This window comes from Pelophylax lessonae, assembly GCF_965119305.1.
Source record: "Pelophylax lessonae genome assembly, chromosome: 2".
Lineage (NCBI taxonomy): Eukaryota > Metazoa > Chordata > Amphibia > Anura > Ranidae > Pelophylax > Pelophylax lessonae.
This window is the reverse complement of record NC_138769.1, coordinates 606,542,335-606,568,305: the sequence shown is the minus strand read 5'-3', so window position 1 is coordinate 606,568,305 and position 25,971 is coordinate 606,542,335. Positions and strand designations below refer to the sequence as shown.

The 25,971-nt window shown below is 39.8% G+C and overlaps 1 protein-coding gene across 1 annotated transcript in view; it reads left to right on the top strand.

Annotated features, from left to right (window-relative positions):
* Window positions 1-25,971, top strand: part of TNS2 (tensin 2) — a 323,653-nt gene that overhangs the window by 207,438 nt on the left and 90,244 nt on the right. The window contains exons 6-12 of the mRNA XM_082248162.1: window positions 6,512-6,558; window positions 8,182-8,353; window positions 11,664-11,714; window positions 12,209-12,331; window positions 12,452-12,516; window positions 15,638-15,721; window positions 21,203-21,315. Of these exons, the coding sequence (XP_082104288.1) occupies window positions 6,512-6,558; window positions 8,182-8,353; window positions 11,664-11,714; window positions 12,209-12,331; window positions 12,452-12,516; window positions 15,638-15,721; window positions 21,203-21,315 (655 nt within the window). The remainder of the gene's footprint in view (window positions 1-6,511; window positions 6,559-8,181; window positions 8,354-11,663; window positions 11,715-12,208; window positions 12,332-12,451; window positions 12,517-15,637; window positions 15,722-21,202; window positions 21,316-25,971) is intronic.

Below are 25,971 nucleotides of genomic sequence, written 5' to 3'. Positions count from 1 at the left end.
GGACAGAGCTGACCTGCCGCAGTATATGTACTGCTGGAGGTCTGCAAGTGGTAATGTAAATCTACCAGATTCTATTATTATGAATCTTTGACGCTTAAAGCTTAATTTCCATTTACTTGGTAATTCTATTCTCTTACTTAGGAATTAAACTCACTTCCAATTTATTGACTCTTTAAAGGGACAAATTATACCCCTCTTTTTGCAAAATTAGTGAAGGAGATGAATCTGTGGTGTACTTATTCTCTTTTGTAGATGGGGAAAATCGCTATGATAAAAATGACCGTGCTATGAAGAGTGTTTTATTGTTTCCATACATTATTCATTAATATTCCATCCCTTGGTTTGAAAAAGTTTCTGTCCTGCTTTCTAAAATAAATCTGGGACCCTAAAGGTTGGCCCACAAGACTCTCTATGCCCCCAAATAGTCTGGAGGTTTGGGAGTTCCAAACCTTTTTAAATATTATAGGGTGGCACAAATTACACAATTAACAGAGTTCTATGCTACGGCCAGATTCGATCAATGTAGAATCTCAAGTGAGTTCTCACTCCATAGACCACCTCAAGTGGCTACCACCTAAAAACCATAAAGCATTACACTCATGGGATAATATTTGCAATCGATCCCCACTTAAATTTTTACACACCCCTTTTGCCCCAATCCTGTGTTTCAATAGGGCCTACAACCCCAGCAATTTAAGTGGTGGTTGTAAGGCCTTTATCGTTAAGGGCACTTTCTCTATTACAAGGGGATGTGAACCCCAGAATACTTCTCTCGAGCGCTTGAGATGCTGCCCTTAGAGAATTTTATAGCATATCCTCCATTTCTTATGCTCTATTAGGAAGGAAACAGATGAAATCACAGTAAGGTCTGTCTTCGAAAATAGATTTCTGCAAGATGCAGGACAGAAGGGAGGCATCCCAGTGTTTTATCATTTATTCACAGTCTCTGCTAAATTATTGACAACTTAGTGTGGGAAACAGAAGTGAAGAGGACTTACTCCTCTCCTGCTAGTACCTGCGAGGATGGCTAAGATCTACCCTAATGCTTCCCCTACTTGTTTCAGACGGGAACAATGTTTCATAGCTGGTTAACTTATCCTAAATTTAAACCATATTTGACAATAATATATACAATGATCCACTCTGAAATCAGTATCAATGTTATCAAGAGTGCCCAAACAGCTCTCCTAAATTAACTTGTCATGGACATTCGCAGACAAACCCAGACTTTCATCTTCAACGTCTTTTTAGCAGCAAAAATGTCCATAGTCAAATCATGAAAATCACCTTTTTCAGCAATTAAAATTAAGATCTCTGGATCATGCTCTATGAAAAATTAGTGAGCATCCTACATGACAAATGAGACAGGTTCAAGAAGGTCTGGAACCCATCAATATAATGTCTTCAATCTCCCGTTTAAGTTCAAGAGGGCATATCGGGGCGGGGATGAGTGTTGAGATCTTGACCAAGAGGAGAGTCTCTCCTCCCCCTCCCCTTTTTTTTACTTTCCCTACCGAAAAATCTATTTGCTTCACTTTACTGTTCTGGTTCATGTAAGATTAATGGCATGATGGCACTGTAAAGTTGTCTGTTCGGGACGGGATTCCAGACTTACGGCGAGGCTGTTGGGAACAGCTCATTGTTATCTTACCTTTGCTTTCCAAGCTACAGACAGCTTTTCCTGGATGTTGTGTTGATGTTGTGTTATTACAGAATGACCAGCTGGCCAAATGTCTGTAAAACTTTATTGCAATTTGACTTGCATGTGCCTTGAACTTGCTAGAAAATTCGACTACTTCAGAAAAGTAAATTCTGAAGAATAGCCTCTTCCCTCCTTGCACATGCTAAACAGCATGGACGAACCAATGTCCTGTTGCTGGCTTTAGTATTCTTAAAGCACCAGGAGCTGTCAGAATACCCAAACAGTTACTGTATGTGTTTGCCAAGCCAGGTGGTGTCAGCAAATTTAAACCATGTATGGCCAACAGTATACTTTGATCTGAAGCTGGCCATTACAAAACAACTTACAAGGGTATGTGTGTGCCAGCAGGATGGGGAAGATAGTAAGAGGTATAAGAAAGCCTGAACTGTCTGGCTTGTTAGGAGGAAGACCGCACACAGGATTTGTGCCTGAGACCTGGCTCCTTTGGATGATTTCCATCATGAGAGTTTGACTCTACCTTTGATCAAATTGCATTGCATGTGCTTGGTTTGTCAAGCGAACCAGGGATAAGTGGAATCCCATTCGGGGGGATTTCCTGTCCTATCGGGATAATCTCCAGGGGACATTATACCAGCCACACTCTCTTGTGGCACATAATGCTGTCCTATTAATCCAAAAAATTCGGATTTGAAGGGTTTCCCTGTGGCTTGGCTCGTTCCTCCTCTATGTTTTAGCGGTTGACTCTATCTTCCCCTATCTAAGGGCATTTTCCATCCACAACTTCTTACATATATGGGCTAAGTTCAGTTATTTGAGAATGTTTACTTGTGAAAAATGTTCGTCAGTCTCCTGAAGAAGCCACTACAAGATGGTGAAACATGTTGAGCAGACATCAAATGCTTTCTCCTTTCTTTTATACATTTTAAAAGAATTCATGTTCATGTTTGTACCATTGTCCTTAATAAAATATGTCTAATTGTTTTTACAAAAAATTATTTTTTCTCCATTATTTAATAATTATCAGCACCTTAAAAGTCCCAATATCCAATCTGCCTTTTTTTGACTACTATTTAGGGATGTGGTGCTTTGGATAAATTCACTCTCCAGCAATATATAAATTAAAAACCTATAAGAAAGTCTTGTTCACTTACTGTTTTTCCCCCTAAATAATCCAGTTTCAGACCTGCCCCCACCCTCTTCCACACCTAAGCACCCAACACATTCGCTTGTATGCTTCGGCATAATCCTGGCCAGAAATGCATAGATTTTCTTTATTGCTGCCTCTGTTCCCTTTGAAGGGATTTCCTCTTACTCGCTGGTTTGTCTGACACTATTCAAATATATAGAAAGTGGGGAGACTTTGCTGCATTTCCTTTTGAAATTTGACGTCTGACAATTAGAACAGAAGTAAGGAGAACACTCCTGTGAGGACATAAATAATTGGTTGTTGACCACACCTCTAGCCCTTCCTTACTCTTTCCAAAACCCAAAACATTCTAAAGTTTTAGCCTGAGTTGGGTTTGAATGTATTTTTTTAAAAATATGACTTGGGCTGTTGATCCAGAAATCACACCACTATAGTCATACGTTGTTGCATTTCCCTAGATAATAAGCTGTCTGGCATATTTGCCATGCATACAGCCCAGAAAACGACATTGTAATTTTTGTCTCCACAGAAATTATTGATCTGTATAGGAAAGCAGAATATATGCCAGAAGGCATGTGTGTAATCCATAACTGCTCAATAGAATTCATTGCCAGTAAGTTAGAATACCATACAGTCAAGGGAGGTGTTAGCTTTATTAGCATTTTATTATGTCTGTTTTAGCTTACTTGATTGACTCACCAGTGAGTGGAATATCTTTGACATTTAATATAGCTGGCCAGCTGCTTTTATACAAATGAGAAAGGTTTAACAGGTCCCAAAAGCCAAAAAGCTAGAGCAGTGAATAATGTATGGCAAGCAGCTATAGGTTGCTGTCATTAGGCTTCAGTAATAAATTCACTGGGGAAGCTTAAGGCGTTGTACAGGGTATTTTACTTTTGCTTCTGCACCATGTTAATCATATAGTACACTAACAGCTGTTATAAATTTTTGCACGTATATTAAACAAGCAGTTTAGGCATGTGCTGGGCGACACTAGGGAGAGCATCCCTTACCTCCAAACTTTCTGAAATAAGAAGGATGATCACCTTTATATATAATGTACAATTAACAAAATTCTAAACGCAACACTTTTGTTTTTGTACCCATTTTTCATGAGCTGAACTCAAAGATCTAAGGGTCCTTTCACACGGGCGTTCTGTATGTCTGTTTTTCCTCCCATCCATTTGCGGATGAAAAACGGACATAATGTATGTCTATGGGATTGCGGACGTTAGCGGATGACCATCCGCTGACATCCGTTTTGGGTCCATTACGTTCAGTTCCATTTTTGAGATGGAAGAGAATCCTATTTTATTTCCGTTTAAAAAACGGAACGGATTCAAAATCGGATGTCAGCGGATGTCATCCGCTAATGTCCGCAATCCCATAGACATACATTATGTCTGCTTTTCATTCGCAAACGGATGGATGAAAAACGGACATATGGAATGGACCCTACAAAAGTGTCATCAGTGTCCGTTTAAAAAAAAAAGTGACTAAACGGAAAAAAGGAAAGGACCCTAAGACTTTTTCTATGTACACAAAAGGGGTATTTCTCTCAAATATTGTTCAAAAATCTGTCTAAATTTGTGTTAGTGAGCACTTCTCCTTTGCTGAGATAATACATCCACATCACAGGTGGGGCATATCAAGATGCTGATTTAGACAGCACGATTATTGCAAAGGTGTGCCTTAGGCTGGCCGCAATAAAAAGGCACTCTAAAATGTGTTTTTTATTGATGGTATTTCGAATGCACAGAGATACCGTGACAAGATCCTGAGGCCCATTGTTGTGCCATTCATCCACGACCATCACCTCATGTTGCAGCATGATCATGCACAGCTCTATGTTGCAAGGATCTGTACACAATTCCTGGAAGCTGAAAACATCCCAGTTCTTGCATGGCCAGTATACTCACCGGACATGTCACCCATTGAGCATGTTTGGGATGTTCTGGATTGGCGTATATGACAGTGTGTTCCCGCTCCTGCCAATATCCAACAACTTCGCACAGCCATTGAAGAGGAGTGGACCAACATTCCACAGGCCACAATCAACAACCTGATCAACTCTATGCGAAGGAGATTTGTTGCACTGCGTGAGGCAAATGGTGATCACACCAGATACTGACTGGTTTTCGGACCCCCCCCCCCTCGGACTCCCCCCAATACAGTAAAACTGAACATTATTTTATAGTGGTCTTTTATTGTGGCCAGCCTAAGGCACGCCTGTGCAATAATCATGCTGTCTAATCAGCATCTTGATATGCCACACCTGTGAGGTGGAGGGATTATCTCGGCAAAGGAGAAGTGCTCACTAACGCAGATTTAGACAGATTTGTGAACAATATTTGAGAGAAATCGGCCTTTTGTGTACATGGAAAAAGTCTTAGATCTTTGAGTTCAGCTCATGAAAAATGGGGGCAAAAACAAAAGTGTTACATTTATACTTTTGTTTAGTGTATATAGGTAAAGGACACTCCAGTGACAGGTTTCCTTTAATCCCATGCAATCTTTTCATAGACCTCCCCATCTCAGTAGCTCATTTTGAAAATGTTATTGGGATTTTTAATATGAGGAAGGAAGGAGGGTTGCTTGATTGCTGACATCTCTCAAGAAAGATATTTGATAGTATAATTGTGCTGAGTTTCAGCTTCTACTCAGGATGTCCTTTTGGTGGCTGAATTTTCAGTGCATCACAACATGTCTGTTATGCAACCTTCCCAACTAATGTGATACAGTTTTCCTAGCAGGAAACTTCTACTAGTTATTATTAACACGTTTTGGCTATATCATAATCTTTGCTGTCACTGTTCCTGGGTAAATATTATGAACCACATTTCACATCAGAGTTTTGCAATACTCTATGAACAATTTGGAAAGTAAAAGTTAAGTAAACCCATTGCTGGGACCGATTAGCTCTTCATTGGCTTTATCTGTATCTGTATTTGAAGACTAGGAAAATTCTCTCATTTTATGAAGAATATGTAAGTTGCAAGTAAACAGGAAATACAGGCAGATAATAATATGGTATAGCTACAATTATTTTGCTGTATGGCTTCAGGCTAATAGAAAAATGATCATTCCTTAAAGAGGAAGTAAACTCTCTCTCATCACTTTAGCACATACAAATCTGAATAAAAAGCACTATTGATCACTGTCCTCAGATCTCACCTTACTTGCTCAGTTTGCTTGTAATCCGTCCATTTATCTGTAATGACGTCACTGGCGCATGCGCATATCTCCCGCGATTCACGGCACGCTCTTTGTGCTTATAGTCCATTGAGCAGTGTGCCGTGCCGCGACAATACCGCGAAATTACATTCCCAACCTCAGGAACTAGAAGGAGGCTTGGGTGGGAAATGATCGCGCGTGCGTGAGATTACAGCAAGGGGTACAGAAAAGGGCGGAAGTATTGTATACTACGGACACGGAAAACAAGACTAAATATGGCGTTGACCTATCCTGGGAGAAACGAATTTATAAACTTCTTAAACACAGTAAGGAACATGTGATTTAGGCTAAATTATATAGTATAATGTGTTAGAAGAATTTAATATAATGGTCTAATTGAAAAGCAGCATAGGAAGGGGACAGTTTACATCCTCTTTAACCACAATAAGCATTGTATATACGGTATATATTAAATACACAGAACTGATAATGCTTTATGTAATACTAATTTGATGGCTTACTTTTAGGGGTCCACAAAATCTGTTAGTGTGAAGCAACGGAGCTCCCTGCCAAGGTAAGAGAACTTAACTGTCTGCTGGTCAGAGAAATGCAGTAATATCTACTACCACTAATACAAGGGCAACGTTTTAAAGCCCAACTGAACATGGAGATGCTCTGGCTCAGTCATCTAGCCATTACAATTTCACCCTTGTCATAGTCAGTCAAATCCTTACACTTGCTCTAAGTCTGCCTTCAACACATCAACTTCAGGGGCAACATGTTCAAATGCTGCCTAATATATCCCACCCACTTTCATATGTCATTGTAATGGGATAATCAATGTTATTCACTTTACCTGTCAGTGGTCATAATGTTTTGGCTGGTCAGTGTATGCCTATGCAACATACAACCAGAGATGTATAGTAACTAAGTAGAACTACTTCACTACTGTACTTAAGTACTGAAAGGCGGTATCTGTACTTTCCTAGAGTAGAATTTTTTTCTCCTACTTCCACTTTTACTTCACTACATTTTTTCGATGATTTCAATACTTCTACTCCGAAATTTTTTTTTTGTGCTGCATAGTTACTCGTTACTATTATAAAAATTACCACTGCCAGAACAGTAGATGGCAGGTTTCATGAAGCTCAAAACATTTGTATTATCAGCGCATACGAAAATAAAAGCTACTGTATGTATAAATAAAAGCTGCATTTGAAATATTAAAAAACAATATGATGTTCAAACTTTTGACTTTCTTTAATAACTACATAACACAGTACTTGTACTTTTACTTTCAGTACTTGAGTAGCATTTTTTTTTTCAAAACTACTGGTTCTTTTACTTTCAGTACTTGAGTAGCAAAATGAAAAAAAAAAATGACTTGCAATACTTAAGTACAAAAAATGTTGAATACTTTAGTACTTCTACTCAAGTCACTTTTTGATTGAGCACTTCTACTTCTACTCAAGTCACTTTTTGATCGAGCACTTCCACTTCTACTCAAGTCACTTTTTGATCGAGCACTTGTACTTTTATTCAAGTATGGGTTTTGAGTACTTTATACAACTCTGCATATAACTGATGCAAATGTTCAGTATTGAAAGCACTGTGTAAATTGTCGGCGCTGTATATATACCTGAAATAAATGAAATTAAAATATCCAGTCGCAATGTAATCTGCAATGCTGGTGTCACCTGGGGCCAGAAGCACAGTGGAAGCAGCATAGAGCAAAACTTTGCATGGCTGAAAAAAAAAAAAAACTCTACAAACACAAGGACATATTAACTACTTTTGAAAACTGGGTGTGCGGAGTTTAGCTTTAACAGACACTATTTATATGTGTAGCTTGTATGCTAAATGGGATGGTGTAAGTGTTTTTAGGGGTTATTTTTTAGCTAAGGCAATGTTTGGTAGGGGAAGGTTAAATGTTAAATGCTCTAGTTCTGCCTAGTACTGGACGCCTAGCCCCAAGAGCTAACAAACTGAAGAAAATCTTGTTTTTTACTAGCCAGAATTTGTAAACCACTTGTGCTCTTTTACCGTGATGCAATACTTGCCCATCTCTATACATTTTACATGATCTTTGTGTTCATCTGGGGATATTTCTTCTGTGTCTGTGCATAAATGTGGTAGGTGCATTCTATTTTGACTGAGCGTTTAATTCTGTATCTGAATTTTTTTCCTTTTGATACAGGAGTTTCAGCCTGGACCACGTAATGCAGCGCAATTACGATCTAGATCTAACATATATAACAGAGCGTATCATTAGTGTCTTCTTCCCCATCAACCTGGAGGAACAGCGATACCAAAGCAACCTGCGAGAAGTGGCTAGCATGCTAAGATCCAAACATGAGGACAAATACTTGGTAATTACTGAGACTTCAGTACTGTACAACATGATAGTAATTTACAGCAAATACATTTAAATTGGTTGTAAACCTCAGACATGAAATATGAACAAAGCATATACCTTTATAGTGTGTATTTGTCTCAAAAAAGAGCACTAAGTGTAATTTCTGTCTGCTGCTTCCTTCCTCCGCTATCAGCATGCATGACTTCTTACAAGTTTTCCTGACACCAGGAGTAAAATGGTGACAGGGAGGGACTTCCAGCAGATTGACATCAGCTCTATTCCTGTTTCCTGTGTGGAGGGAATGGGGGGGGGGTGTCTCTTCCCTCCAATCAGCTCTCAGAGTTCTCCTCAATGAGCTCTACTAAGTGTAAATTCAGCTCTCTGCCTCCCTTTTTCTGAACTCTCAGAAAAGCTTTATAATTCTGCACTGAACATATGTTGAGAAGAGAAAACTGCAGAGAGACAGGTGCAACTTATGTAGGAGGACTTGTTTCATCTGTATATCACCCGAGGCCAGTCACTTCCCTGGGTATATATAAAGGCTTTCAATTACTTTAACATAAAGGTAAAGCCTAACTATTTTTTTTTTAAATGTTCCCTTCCCTCTCCTAACATCTGCACCAAATAATCTGTAAAAAAGAAGTATATATTTACTTATTTTCAGGCTGCTTCGGTCCAGTCACGTGATCCCCTGCATCAGCCAGCAAGGGCTGCAGGGGAGAGCGCCCAACAATGGTTGTGAAAGCTGAGAGCGGTGACATCACCCATAGGCTCCTGTGGTGCAGCGGTTGTTGGCAGTCCCTCCTTTCATCGACAAGCACTGCCGGCTGACACAGGGGAGCCGGATCACATGACTGGACCAGAATGCGCTGAAAATTGGTAAGTACATAGATCTTTCTTACGCAGGTTAGTTAGTATAGATGTTAGGAGGGGCGACAGAGCATTTTTAAGACTAGTTAGGCTTTAGCTGGAACTCTACTTTAGCTGATTTCAACACAAATCTTTTTGAGGCACATTGCTCTTCAGGCATCTAAGGACATCATTTAAAGAATCTTAAAAAGATGATGGAAAACACTATAAAACTGTAGTGACAAAGGAATGCTCATAATGACTTGAACAGAAATACTTCATTCAACAAGTGGGGGGTACAAATTCTGGAATTCTCTCCCACAGGAGGCGGTGGGGGAAACCAGCATGAATGAATTTACATGTGCTTTGGATGTCTTTTTGACAAAAAAAATTGTGTAATCAGCTTATAATTAGTAGTGCAGTATTGACCTAGGTAGGATATGGATCCTACTACCATAGATGGAAAACAGATTTTTCCCCTTATTACATGGAATCATTTGACAGCATCTGACTGTAGTTGTGTTTTTCCATCCCCATGATTAAAGTGGTTGTAAACCCTTACATACTGTATACCCAGTGAGGTGATTGGCTTCAGGTGATGCACAGAGGCAAGAGACAAATCCTTCTACATAAATTGTACCTGTATACAGTATCTGCAGTCATCTCTTTTTTTTTTTGTTTAATCCAAAAAAAGGTTTCTTTGAGAAAAGCATGAAATAACAATGCCAAACAGTACACTTTTTGTACAGAAAACAGTCAACGCCAGTAAGGTCATAGTCTACATAGTCTGTGCCTTTGAAATCATCAACAGTACAATCCCATTTCGTCAAAAGCGACATCATCACCCAACATTAAGCTTCAGTAACCTGTACATGATCAAGTCCATGGGGGCTAGCCCAGGGACTTCAAACCATGGAGCCCATAGCTTTTCATACTTGCGTGGGCAACCAACATTAGTAATCCATTCCCCAACTTTAGGAGGGTCCTCTGACTTCCAATGTACCCTTATTAACTTATGAGCTAAGAATAGGACTCTGACTATAGCTTCTCTAGTGTGGTTCTCCCATTCAAATTCATCCAATAGACTAAGCAGCAGGGTTTTGGGTCGAGTGGAAGAGATACCTGGAATACCCTGTTCAAGGTATCCACCACTCCTCGCCAGTATGAATGTAACTTTGGGCATCTCCACAGCAAATGGATCAGGTCACCATGATCCTGTTTACATCTGGAGCATTTAGGTGTTGGTATAAAACCCATGGCATGCAACCTACGGGGAGTATAGTACACCCTCAAAAGAATTATATAGCTGAGTAAGTCTCTATCCCACATTTAACAAACAGGACGCCAGTTCCTCCCACTTCTCTTCAATTCAATTCTTCAATTCTTCAATTCTCAATTCTTCTTCAATTCTTCTTCAATTCTTCTTCAATTCTTCAATTCTCTTCTTTGCATCAGTTCAAAGTACTGAATTTATAAAGCTTGTCTGAGAGTTTTTAAAGGATTCAGAAAAATGGGGGAGGACAGCTGAAGTTACACTCTGCAGAGCTCAGTAAAGAGGTCTCTGGGAACTGACTGGAGGGAAGGAACACCCCCCCCCCCTCCTTTCACACAGGAACAGAACTGAGGCTGTCAATCTTCTGGAGGTCCCTCCCCTGTCGCCACTTTTCTCTTGGGTCAGGAAATCTTGTCAGAAGCGATTCAATGAAGCAGCAGACAGAAATGACACTTAGTTCTCTTAATTGAGACAAATACACATTATAGAGAGATATGCTTTGTACAGATTTCATGTCTGAGGTTTACAACCAGTTTAAGCCCTGCTGTAGATGAAACATGTTGGGAGCATGGCTTTCAGTGGGAGTGAGCCGTGTGTTCTTATTGCAGTAAATCTTGTCTGAAGTTGACCATCTTCGGTGTGCAACCTGTTGTTTGGATGTTGCACTACAGTGGAACAATAGCAGACTCCAGCGCCTTGGCACCCGGCTGATTGCAGGGCATCGAGAAGGATACAAGCTGGCCTTTGAGCAGTGAAAGGGGTTGGGTTTGTCTAAAATTAAGATAGCCACACATGTTACAATCCAGTTGTACAATGTAACATATGTATCAACAGCCTAACTAAAGCAAGGACGTGCCTGGAATATATGGCTCAGGTTATTCAGTTAAGTCCAAGTATATCTAGTGTTGATTGTACAGTCTTTAGCATAGAATGAACTTGATGATCCTTGTTTCTCTTTTAATTGTACTTGTTATGTTTCCTCTTAATATAGTATAGTCTTATATACAATTACAGGGTGAGTGCCCATGTGTTCATTAGCTACTATAAATTCCCTTGTTGTCACAAAGGATTACACAAAACTACTGCTTATGTCGAGGCTGCATTTCTGTATGGGAGCAAAAATAAGAACGTCACTGTTTCACATGCAAAGTCAAAGTATCTGCAGTGTTGTAGATTGTAACTAGCTTGATTTGTTTTACAGCTTTTTAACTTATCAAAGAAAAGACACGATATCCGCAAGCTCAACCCAAAGGTAAACATATTGACCATACTTTTAAACTAACGATCCATATCAGGCCCACTGAATCCATAGGCATAGCCGATCTTATAGATACAGGCATTCAGCACCCAAGCCCCCCCCAAACATACACGCATTCCTACCTAAGCATTCAGTATCTAACCTGGTAACTGGCTGTCTTCAGATTTTGGGTTGGCCCTTACATGACAGTTATTGATTCTATTATTAGTGTCTCCTGTTAAAAGGTGAGTGTTCTAGGAAAAACGTGATTGTCACAAGTTAGTAGGATTTTACTAGTGTTTGCACAGCAGCTAACCCTGCTGACCACTTCGCCTTCAAATAAATAAGCATTGTTATTTTTATACCATGCTTTATAAAATGTATTTCTTTTTACATCTATTTGATCTGTAATATTTGATTATATGCAAACTGCTTCTTGGTGTCTCATAGTATCATCATAAATGAGAAAAGTTTAAAAAAGTTTAACACTTTCCATCATTCTATACAAGGTTCAGGATTTCTTCTGGCCAGACTGCCATGCACCTCCTCTAGATGTCATATGTTCGATCTGTAAAGCCATAGAGGCCTGGCTGAACTCAGATCCTCAACACGTTGTGGTTCTTTACTGCAAGGTATGGACTGACCTAATTACACATGAGGATTAGCTCACATATGATTGTACTGAAATGTGTAGATATGAATGGGTGCTTAATGCTTCAAAAGTATAAATCTTATTTCTATCTTTGTGTCAGGGAAATCAGGGGAAGATAGGAGTTGTCATTGCATCCTACATGCACTACAGCAAGATATCTGCGAGGTATGCTCCATATGCTTCAACTGTATGCTTTTTCTGTGGTTACATATCAGGGTACAGCTAATACTATTCAGGACTATATACATGACCTATTCAAACAATCTTTTTAGATAAGACTTATTTCAACTTATTAAGACTTGTTTCTTATGATGTGTCCTATGGTTAAAAAATAAAAAATAGAGGGCATAGGTCTGGACACCAAGGGGTGGCAAGACACTGGCTCCTCTTGGTAAAGGAAATGGATTTGTTGAGGAGGGCTCCTGACAGGTGAGCATGAATTAAATAACCAACCACATATTAACAAAATACATATAGCTTTATTGAATAGTTAAAAAAGATTAAAAGAGAAATGAATCTCAAAATGGAATATACAACATATCCATGGTAGTCTCAACCAAAGGGGGACGGGTCTGACGCGTTTCGCCCTTAGGCGGGCTTTTTCAAAGACCACGTTCTGTCCCAGGTAGACTATTACAAAAGAAAAAATGAGTCATTAGTTTACAATAAAGCATACATTTTCATTTTCATATTCAACAACATTTCAAACTCTCTTATAGGTGACTATTCATATTAGGGTATGAGATTTCCAAAAGTTTGATTATGCTCACCACATTATAGATAATGTTGAATGATGGCGATGGAGAACCAAGAGATTCGGTCACTGATCATGCGCTTGGCGCCATGAATATCCACGGGGGGTCAGAGCAGAGGGGCTCATAGCCCAAAAGAAGGAGGCCAGGGCTGTCCCAAAAGGGTGAGATGTCGAGTCCGGTACTTTCCCGGGGTCGCCACCAGTTTAAACGTAAATGGAGCCAAGAAGGGACCCGATATATACCCCCCACACATAAAATATGTGCAGGTATAAATGTGGGGTTCTGAAAATAAACAAAAGGGCAATAATAAGCCAAATCCCGAAGGCTTAAAAAACGCTTCTCTTCATACTGAGGGTCACCTCATCCCAGTCCCACAATCATGCTGCTACATCATGCCTTCCAATTATTAAAAGCAGAGAAATATATTTGCTGTCCAAGATGGATATTGGTCAAAAGAGCCCATTAATTCAAAAGCAGAGAGGGGAACTGGCCTAGCGATGAAGCAATCCCAGGTTGAGAGAAGCCATGGCCACTCATAAAGAAAAAAGAGCGATAGGAGCAAAAATATATCACCATCAAGTATCCTACCTTGCCGTTACCGCTGAGTGTGTCCTATGGTTTGGAAGTTTAATGTGGCCTGTTGCAGATGATGGAAAGAGTTTTGCCTCATGTGCAGGACACTTAAGCCCCATACACACAATGAAAATATTGTACAAAAAATGTGTACTATAGGCTTTAATAGAGTGGCAGAAAGGCCATTTGTCCTGGGCCCTTCAAGATACCTTCAAGGTTTGGGATATCATATCTATAGAACTCTGACCCCTTTTGTCCCCTTGATAAGCTAATTCCAGCCTCCTGCTCCCAGGTCTCCTCCTGACTCAGCTCCTCTCCTCCTCTGTACATTGATATAAAATTGTAAGGTCAGCAGATAAAACTACATGGAGCACTTTGGAGGTGGTTTGTCCTCAAGGTGCTTATGTCATGCGCACATCCTAAACACTTTGGGCAGCTTTGATACAGCCAAACTGATCCCCATATTTGCAAAAGATATTGTTTGCTGTTGGGGCAATTTGTAGCTTATATACAGAGCAGCAACATGCAAGTATCAGAAATGCTAATTACTCCTTTATCCAGCATGAAAATATAATATAGAGTGCATTTAGTGGGAAGAATGGTATCCCAATAATGGATGTGATTGTATAAGGGAACCGGATGATTCTGTCTAAAAGATTGCACATGTCAGGGTTATTATGTTAAAAGCATAATTCTAGATATACAGTATTCTTGTCTGCTCTTCTGTTTGATCTTTGTATAAAAAAAAGTTGGGTTAGTTATGTCCCATTAAATAAAGTGATGTTCCTGACTTTTAGCATTTGCTTATGATTATGTGTCCATAATGTTTCTGAAATTTCCCAACTAGTAACATCCCCCATTGAGTGGACCTCATCCTTTTTTCACCCGATTTCAGAAAAAGCAAATATCCCCCCCTCTTACTTTTGGTGAAATATCTTCCAGTCTATGGCCACCTTATAAGAACAATAAAACAAGTCCCCTGGTCCCCACCCTGGCTGAAATCATTCTAGTAACTAACACGCACGCTGAGTATGAACTAGCTTTTGCATCCTTGGTAGGTAATTACCTCAAACCCAGGGACCTCTGGAGAAAATGGTGTACATGGTATAAGGATATTTACTCTCCCTGTCTCTCCTAACCACTGATACTTACCCTATTGGGTTGCACCCTGGGGTGTGCTCCCCTCCTATCCCCTCCTTTCCCTTCCCCTTTCTTTCCCTTTCTTTTGACTCTCCTTCTTTGTTTCTCTGGATTTCCTGTGATTCCTACTTCCAAATCCTCCACATCATCCTTTTATTTCCTTATTTACATTCTTTTCATTGTACTGTTTTGTTGTTCCAAGAGGACCTTTTGGTTTGATATATGTGCGTGATGGGGGGGGGGGGGGCACTCTCTTCTCCGTTCCATAGGTGTAATGAGCCCCGATGGAACACCTGTGGGAACCCCTTTTTCTCCCCTGTTTGGGGGATGGGGGGCTGGAGTGATGTTCACCTCCTCCTAAATTCATACTGCATGGACGTCATGTTTTATTTTACAACTCATACTGCTAATGACTCTGGGACTTATCTTTCCAGTTTTCCAGTTTTACGTTGTGTACGTGTGCATTACTTGTTGTACCACCTCTTATGTTATTTGCAAGATGTGACGCTGTACTCAACCTGTTACATTTGTATCCCTGGATGTTTGTTTACTATCTTTTGTATTCTCTTTGAAAAATTAATAAAAATCTATTGACATAAAAAAAGAACAATAAACCAAATAAATCAATACTATAGAGCCATTATTTTATTATAATCGAAAGTAATTTTTTTTGCCGTATTCTGTCTACAGGCACATCTACATCTCTTAGCTTTGTTTTGTGAATCATTTTCACCTGCCATGGTGTGTTTTTGGATCATATCTCATATCTTTTTCCCCTGATTGATAATCACATGCTTGTTTCCGTTCCTTTTCTGTAGTGTGGATCAGGCTCTTAGCACTCTGGCCATGAGAAAGTTTTGTGAAGATAAGGTCTCTTCATCACTTCATCCATCCCAGCGCAGGTCAGTGAAGGGAAGCTGGTAACCGTTCTGCACCCATAACCCCTGTCATTATTCCTAGCTCACAGGCAATGCCTTAGCCCTGCATTGATGTTTTGTTAGCATATAGCTGAGAAATCAGGAGCTTATCCTGCTGCAGCAGAGAAATACTCCATCGCCCTGTATCCTGTTATCATGAACTGCAGAACACTTTTTACTGATCTTGTTTCCTGTGACAGGGTTTGGCAGAAATACAGTTTCACTTGTTTCCCAGCAGGCACGACAGGGAAAATTCTTGTTAAACCAGTATGTGGAATGGAGCTGAGCACCTTGCTGCTGAGGGACTACTAGGCCGAGATGTCGTCCTAGGCTTTTCAGTCCCTCAGCAGTTGCAGGAACAAAAGTTCAAAATCCCACAAAACTTTCATGGGACACATACGCAATCTGCCTGTATGTAATAAGGCTAAGGACAATGTGCAAAGACATGTAACCCATAGTAAACAGGCAGCAATTGTTTCAACTCTTCTGATAAAAGCTGACGTGTGACTACTATCTGGGTATGCTCTTTGCAGATCATTATTTGTTTATTTCCTTGGCTTTGCGCACATCTGTCTTAAAGATTTTAGTAGCAAGATTATTCTTTTGCATTGTACAAGAAGTATCTTCCATACCGTATATACTGTATAATCTACAAGTGCAAAGAGCAAAGCTGCCATATGATATAAAGGTTTTAAGCACAATTATTCTTTAGCCTGGAAGAAGTTCATTGGGTTGTAAATATGTGGGTTGAAAGAAAGATAGGTCAGCAGGGTGGTTAACTATGGAGTAGTCACTTTACATACATTGATGTTCAACCTATTGTAAAATGAATAACTATTTTAAAACACACTATCCATAGAGCTTAGGTGATTTCCATGTCCTTTCTACAGGATTAGATAAAGCCCCGTACACACGCATCGATTATTGGCCGGGAATTTTCGGCCAACGTCCGATCGGCCGTTTTTCGGCTTGTTAGTATGATGCTTCCGACAACCGACTCCAACTTTTCGGCCGAAAAAAATCTGGTGTGCAGGCATAAAATTTTTGTTGGCCGTCAACACAACAGCCGATTTTCCGTCAGTCAGTACTGATTTCGGCAGACAAAAATCTGATGAGCAAGACTGGGCATGCTCAGAGATGAAAAAACACACGGAAAGTAAACCAGCACATGACATCACTTCTGAAGTAGATTTTTGTTGGCCGAGAAAATTTGTGTGCAGTCTAGGCACATTCCAACCAACAAAACACCACTCTGGACAAAAGTCGGACGATCGGTCGGCCGATAATCGTTGCGTGTGTACTAGGCATTAGTCTCCCTGTCTATATAAGCACAACAGACTATCCAAGGGCAAAGGCTATTAGACAGATTGGAAATCTCATCCAGTGTTCTACGTTGTTTCCCATTAGGGTAGCCAAGGAACGTCTTCAACTTACATAAACGTATGCCTCGTACACACGCAACGATTATCGGCCGATCGATCGTCCGACTTTTGTCCAGAGTTGTGTTTGGTTGGTTGGAATGTGCTTAGACTGCACACGAATTTTCTCGGCCAACAAAAATCTACTTCAGAAGTGATGTCATGTGCTGGTTTACTTTCCGTGTGTTTTTTCTTCTCTGAGCATGCCCAGTCTTGCTCATCAGATTTTTGTCTGCCGAAATCTGTACTGACTGAGGAAAATCGGCCGTTGTGTTGACGGCCAACAAAAATTTTATAGCCTGCACACCAGATTTTATTCGGCCGAAAAGTCGGAGTCGGTTGTCGAAAGCATCATACTAACAAGCCAAAAATCGGCCGATCGGACGTTGGACGAAAATTCCCGGCCAATAATCGATGCGTGTGCACGAGGCATTACACATGTGTATAATATATCTGTATGTGTACGTGGGGTTATCAGTTACTTTGGTGACTAGAGGCTATTCCACAAATATCTATATTTAATACAACAAAAATCTGGAACAGCGTGCATGTAAAAGTATGAAAGTCACAAAACATAATAACTTTAATGTAAACTTTCCAATGACAAATATCTTAAAGTAGAACTATAGGCAAAACTTTTTTAAACATTTTGATAGAGCAACGGAGGGTTATAACCTTTGTCAGTTTTTTTTTTTTTTTTTCGTCACCTGTGTCCCATTGCGGAGATTTCCCTTCACTTCATGTCCCATAGCCAAACAGAAAGTGAGAAAAAATCCCTGCAAATCAAGGGAATTCCTTGGGGACCCTGAGGTGACCAGAACTAGTGTCCCCATTGGAAGATTTCCCCTCTTTTACTTTTATGGGGACAACTGAAAATTTTCAATTTTCTTTTACTTTCACTTTCAATTATAATGGTAAACAAGACTAATATAGATTAGAGCAGTGTTTTTCAACCTTTTTTGTGCAAAGGCACACTTTTTTCATGAAAAAAATCATGAGGCACACCACCATTAGAAAATGTTAAAAAAAATTTAACTCTGTGCCTATATTGACTATATATAAAGTAATTCTCTTGAATAGGAATCAAATAAACACAAAGAAATTATTTTATAATTACTTTATTATGAAATAATAAAGTATTTTATAATTTTTCATATTTCTGTTTACTTACTCAGTGCGAAACCTGGGCCTGTTTGGCTGAACACAAAGCTGATATTCTGTCTGGGACCATAGCACTGTTAGATAGCTTTTCACCACACACCACGCACAGTGGAGTTGGTTTGTTTGCATCTCCGGTGAAAGTAAATCCAAATGAAATATAGCTATCGCTATATTGCCTTGTGCCAGAGAATTTGCTTGAGCTAACCATGTTTGCTTTCTTTTGATCCCCACTCATACTTGGACTCTCATCTGGCTCCGAATTTTGTTCAGAGTCCAGTTCTTTCCTTTTCAAAAACTTGTCCATCACTGCAGTATCTTACTGTCACTCAGTACTTACTGCGCTTATCTCCTCCAGATAGCCGCTGTCCGTCACACTCAGCACTCTTCTGCGCATGTCTCCATCCAGATCCATCAGTCAGCGCTCTTCTGCTCTTCTGCTCATGTCTCCTCCAGATCCAGATCCATCAACGCTCTTCTGCTCATCGGCGATCTACTGCGATGTCTCCTCCTGTCTGTAACAGTGACACCGGAGCTATTTATAGTCCTTAACATGTGCTTCGGATGAAATTGGAATTTTTTCCACGGCACACCAGGCAATATCTCACGGCACACTAGTGTGCCGCGGCACAGTGGTTGAAAAACACTGGATTAGAGAAGTTGAATCTCCTTAACCGGGTCACAGACAGCAATAAGAACTGACAAGCGTTTCAGTCCCTCTGCAATGTTTTGTCTTTAGTTATACTTTAAAGTAAGTATAGCTTTTCGCACTGAAGGGATCATCAGCTGGAAGAAAAGGATCATACATAGATCTTTAGTTAGACCGCATTTGAATGTGAAACTGGACCAGTTCTGAAGACCTCTCTTACAAAAAGGATTTTGACAAAATAGAACTAGTCCAGAGATTAGCAACAAAAATAGTGAAAGGTCTGAAGGATAAAACATATCAGAAGAGACTGCAGGAACTTAACCACCTTGGCGGTATTCCCGAGCGTGACTCGGGGTGGATTTTTCATTGCAGGAGCGGTAACCCCAAGTCACGCTCGGGGTGGATGTGCAGAGAGCGCAGCGGTGTTCTCTTACCTTCTCCTGGCGATCCAGCGATGATCTCTCATTGCTGAGATCGCCAGCCGAGAGTCCCGCCGCTCCTCCGTCCTCCGTCGGTGTGATCACTTCCTAGTTCCGTTCCCTGCAGCAGCAATGCTGCACGGGAGCGGAACTAGGGAGGGAAATTCAAAAAAAAAAAAACGTTGCACAAAACACAAAACACATTTTATATATATATATATATGCATATATGCATATATATATATATATATATATATATATATATATATATATATATATACATATATATATGCATATATATATATATATATATATATATATATATACCGGTATATATATATATATATATATATATATATATATGCACACACACACACATATATATATATAAAATTATATTATTGATTCAATTATAATTCATGCGTTATATATTATATATATATATATATATATATATATATATATGTGTGTGTGTGTATATATATATATATATATATATACACACACACATATATCTATATATAATATATAATGCATGAATTATAATCTAATCAATAATATAATTTTATTATATATATTATATATTAAATAATAAAATAATATTATTGATTCGATTATAATTCACACGTTTGTGTTTCAAATTTATCACATCTGGGATGTCTACTAGACTCTTGTTTTGGTCAGGTTTAAGTCAGTAATTACTAAGAATTGTAGGCCTATAATACATAACGCCAAATTTCCATGAAAACAATTGTACCGCTTTTGGTATGTAATTCCTGACATAATCATACCGCCAGGGAGGTTAATGGGGTTGATTTATTAAAGGCAAATAGTTGCACTCTGAAGAGAAGTTGCACCAAAGCTTAGTAAAGAAGCAGAAGCTCTGCTGACTTCCATCATCAATCATGCGCAAGCAAAAATGCTTTGTTTTTTTATTTTCCTTGCATGTGATTGGGTATTCTTTGCAAAGTGAAACGTCACCTCATTTACTAAGCTCTGGAGCAACTGCACATTGAAAACTGCACAGTCTATTTGCCTTTAGTAAATTAATCCAATAATGTATAGTTTGGAGAGAAATAGGAGGTGCACAATTATAACCTTTAAACACCTTAATGGGCCATACACACTATAAGATTTTCTGAAGACTTTTTCCTTTAGACTTACCAAAACCATATAATATGAGGTCAAACCTAAACACTTTACATTTGTATGCAATCTGGCAGGCCCTTGCACTACATAGAAAAGGTAAATCTGAAGGAAATCTAACCACAAAAGTTGGATAGTGTGTATCCAGCTTAAGGGTGTGAATGGGGTTCAGGAAAGTAGTATTTTCAATATGGAGTTCAGATCAAGAACGTGGGGAAAACAACAAAATTCAAAAAGGGGCAGACTTATTGGACCATTCAGTGTTTTTTAGCCTCCACTTTCAGACACATATACTTTTCCTATTCATTTTCTTGGCATTTCAGTGCATTTTTCTATGTGTTTTAGTTGGGTTTTTTTTCATATAGTGATTGCAATGCTTGGTTTACATGCAATTTGGATGTGTTTACAATGCGTTTTCATAGGATCCTGTTACATGTGTTTGTATCTATTCAGTACAGCAGCTCTTGTCAAGTTTGCCAATGTTAAAAGCAAGTTTGCATGTTCAGTAATGATTCCAAACACAAATATAGTTTGACGTTGTAATGGATATCTCTTCTTAAATAGTCAACTATGTGTGATAATAGAAATATTGTGTTGCCTATTTGCAGTAGTTTAGATTGGTGTTCCCTTGTCAGCTAATGTATGCTTTACTAACTAAATGTTATCTTTTACACAGATATATCAATTATTTTGGAGGTTTGCTGTCTAGCACCATAAAGATCAGCAGTGATATGTTGTCTCTGCAGTGTGTGTTACTGCCAGTCATTCCTGCACTGCAAACAGATGGAGGTAAGCATTTCGTTTGACGTCTACCCTCAAAATACACTTATACGTGCCCATGGACACAAGTGTAAGAGGGTAGAACAACCTACGGCACATTAACTGAATTAATTATTTTCTGATCATTTATTTTAAGTAGAGATGCAGTACACTCAGTATGTGGCTAATAAGGATGAGCTTGTTTGGTCCAATCTTGGCTTTGGACCAAACCTGTTAGGTAGCTGTCACTCCCTTTCACTACTGTCCAGTCAACTATGGTGGGGGCATTCCCCTCCCAGCAGCTACATGCACACAAATGGGCGGGATGGGGAATGCCCTGGTTATAGTTGACTGGGCGGTGTTCCGTGAAAAAACCCTACCCGTGAAAATTCCCTACCCTCGTCACTTCCGGTGCACCTACGTCATCGAACAGCTGAGTAGCTTAGCAGTGCGCATGCTCAAAGCTCCGGAGGGTAGGGAATTCTTACGGGGTAGGGTTTTTTAACGTTACACCGCATCAGCTGTTGCCGCGGTTACATTAAAACATCTCGGCTGCAACATGAAATCATCTCCGCTCCTACCCCTGTGACTTCCACTGATCTTGGCTACTAAATGTAAAAGCGGCGGAGGGTCTATGAAAATATAAATCATGGAGCCGAGATCTCCGTGATTTATATTTTCATACACCTGCCGCTTTTACATTTAGTAGCCGAGATCAGGGAAGTGACAGGGGTAGGAGCAGAGATGATTTCATGTTGTAGCCGAGATGTTTTAATGTAACCGCAGCACCCTACCCCGTGAGAATTCCCTACCCTCCGGAGCTCTGAGCATGCGCACTGCTAAGCTGCTCAGCTGTTCAATGACGTATCCGGAGCTGTGAGCATGCACAGTGGTAAGCTGCTCAGCTGTTCCATTACGTATATGACAGGAAGTGACGAGGGTAGGGAATTTTCACGAGGTAGGGTTTTTTTTTTTAACGTTACACCGGCAGTGGAAGGGAGTGGCAGCTTCCTAACAGTGACATCATTGACCTAGTATGGCCACATTGATTACAAATGCAGTGCAGAAAGCAGTGTTGTACAAAGAAGAATGTACATCATTGTTATACCTTCATTAGCAAGGGTTTGTCCAAGCTTTTAGATCTCAATAAAGAGACAGTGTTTGACAACAAAAATACATGGTCTGTCCTCTACAGTCAATTTTAGGCAGGTTCTGGCTGCACTAAAGACAATTTAATAGGAATATTTTACTAGACAAAGAAAAATTGAAAATGTGGCAGTTCACTATTAAAATAACACAAACCTCCATGTCATTCACGGGATTGATGTTAAAAATCCAGTCTCTGGATTGATGCTGCGGTAAAATATAAAACTGTTGCTTGTCATTGCCATTTTGAATCATTCAGACACTGAGCAGTGTAGAGAGATTCTGTTTCTTGTATGCTCTTGAGAGGGGTGGAGACATGAAAAGAAAGTAAAATCAGTGCTTTTCCAAAACTAATCACTCAGTAGCAGCTGAGTAGGGAAGGCTTAAACCATTGCCTTCTTTCTACCATATGTGTTTCATTAGGGAGTTTTTCCTTCCCTTTCTGTCCTGTAAATAGGAAGTGGGGGGAATATCTTTCCAATGTGAGAGAGTTGTCACAGGAACAAGTGTCCCCATTGGAAGATTTCCCCTCTTGTTCTGAAGGCAACTCAGAATTTTGAATTTTCCGTCACTTTCATTCTTGGTGGACATTGGTGATCAGGACAATTATGTTTCAATATTTTTATTATGAACAGCTTTTAGAATAAACGATTAACAGCAGCGATTACATTTTTACAGAAAATGAGTCTGTTATAACAAAGTTATGCACTCATCGACAAACATTATCAAACAATTTAATCAGTTAACCAATTCAGCTAATTCTCAGCAAGGTGAAACAATTATATTGGTGCATACTCTTACTTGTTTGTCAGAATAGGTCAATGTCCAGCAAAGTGTGCTTCACCGAGCACCATCCTATAGCGTAGCCAAACATAATGCAGGAATAAACATAAACAAACAAACAACATAGAGAAAGGTGGGGGTGGGGGGGGGGATTCCAGGAAGTACAAGGTATCTCCTTTAGGAGGATCCTTCTTTAATTGGTAATGGGTACGTAGGTCTTTAGAAGTGTTGCTTCTGGGAGTAAGAAGCAACATCTGGGTTTTATTATTGGTTCTTAGAGCTCTTTATTTTTCAAGAATGTTTGGATCCATAGGGACCACTGGTGATGGAAGGTACGTAAGGAGTCGTGGTTACAAGCTATTGTTCTTTCATATAAACAATGGAGATTTAACCTGTGAATAAATAGGGAAAGTTCTGGGGCAAAGTCGGTCTTCCATTTTTTGGTCATAACCAATCTGGATGCTATGAGAATATGGGTCACTACAGTTCTGAATTGTCGTGGGAAGCTAGTGAAGGTATAGTAGTGCCATTCCTGGGGAAGGTTTAGTCAGAATACCTGTGAGTTGAGAGATCATTGTGAATACTTCATTCCAGAAACTACGTAAGTTAGGACATTCCCACAGGATATGGCTAAGATTCCCTATGCTCCCGCAGTGGCGCCAGCAGAGGGGAGAGTAGTCTGGATAAATTTTCCACAATTTATACGGTGTAAGGTAGCCCTTATGTAAGATCTTTAGGTAATTATCCCAATGATCCGTGCATCTGGATGCCCTAAAATTTTGTCGTACTGCTAACAGCCAAGTGTGTAAAGTCAAAGGTTCACCTAGTTCCTTCTCCCAGCGAAGACATATTGGACTTTTTAAAGTTTGATCTGGGTATTGGAGTGCCCGATAAAACCAAGAGATCCCCCCTTTCACTGGTTGTTTAGCGCCTAAGTACTTCCAGATCGTCTGGTTTAGTGTTACAGATTTAGCGGGGAACTCGGAGTGAAAATAATGGATTTGCATTTTTGCAAATAATCTGTCCCACTGGTTTTCCGGAATCTCAGACCAGTCCCTGATCCCTAGTTTTGACCAATGAGCCGCATCCAAGGAGGGTACAAGGTATTCATACATCCTTAGCGATAAGGGATTTTGGAACGAATCAGAGTCAGGGGGCTGTATGGTTAAGAGAGTGAGCCAACCTTGTATGCTAGGGATATTAGTGATTTGGAGGTTCGGTTCATAGGCTGTGGCTTGAAGGAGAGAGGGAAGGTCCCTATCTTTAAGGAGCAATTTCTCTAAGGAGACCCATAATTTGTCAGAAGCAGGAAAAAAAACCAGGCCTTCATTTGGTCAAGAAGTGCAGACTGTTGGTAATATTTCAACACCGGTAGGTTTACCCCTCCATTGGATTTATGTTTAATTAGCATATTGAAGGCGATCCGGGCTCTGCCCACTTTCTATATATTTTCTTAGCATAATATTGCAATCTCTGAAAAATTGATTAGGTTGGGGGATGGGGATAGTTTTAAAAAGATAAAGTATTCTAGGCAACGTCATCATTTTAAATGCCGCCACTCTTCCTATCCAGGACATCTCATAGGGATCATTGATAGGGAGTGTAAAGGCCCGTACACACGTACCGATCTGCCGATTGTAGGCTTGTTAGTATGATGCCTCCGACAGCCGACAGCGCACATTCGGCCGAAAAGAATCTGTCATGCAAGCATTAAAATTTTTGTATGCCGACACCAGAGCGGCCGATTGTTCGCCAGTCAGTACAGAATTCGGCCGACAGACCGCAGATTTGCAAGACTGGGCATGCTCAGAAAAGGAAAAACACAGGGAAAGTTAACCATTACATGACATCACTTCTGCAGTCGGCTGTAGTCGGCAGACAAAATTCTTGTGCAGTCTTTTGCACTTTTCAACAGACACCGACAGCCCTGGACAAAAGACGGCCGATCGTTCGGCCGACGATCGGTACGTGTGTACGGGGCTTAAGTCCTCCCTCATCTCCTCCAGAAGAGTGATTAGGACAATTGGACAATTAACCCCTTACTCTTTTTTTCAAATGTGTAGTTTTCATGAAACAAATGCATAACATGTAACTATTTTTTTTCTGTAACAGACTATCACTTTCAGAGCAACAATATTTCTACATTTTCATGAAATGTGGGAAAAAACAGGCTTAACAATACATAATAATACAGATCAGTCCGACCAGGCACTTACTGAGTGACAAATCTCTAGAGATGTCTGTTCTACATATCTATTACTGTAAATATTTGAGCAATGAGGTTCCATGATCCTGCAGTCCTGACTTTCTGTGTCATTGTTCTACAATTCATTTCTTTTATATGGTACTCATTATACAGTTGTCTCAAGCACATGTGCTTCTTATAACTCCTGTCTCCCTCTGACATCTGTTTCTCAGGCACAGTTATAGAGTGTGTGTGTTAATCCCACTGATGTTCCTAAAAAACTGCATTGACTTCCACTGCTTTTGGAAACTTAATAGCATCCAACTTTCAATAGGAAACCAAAATCTATAGGTTCTGGCATACTATATGTAGGCAGAGCATGCATATAAAGAGGAACTCTGCTAACTTTATAGTGTAATTCCAAATGCAGATTTGTAAAAACATGAGGTGACCTTATGCAGCTTTCTATCATATGTGGAATAATAAAAAAAAAAAAAACAGGACCTATACGTGGGCACTTCTCCAAATTAACAAATGGTAACTGTCAGTGTGGAAGGGGTGGATGGGGATCC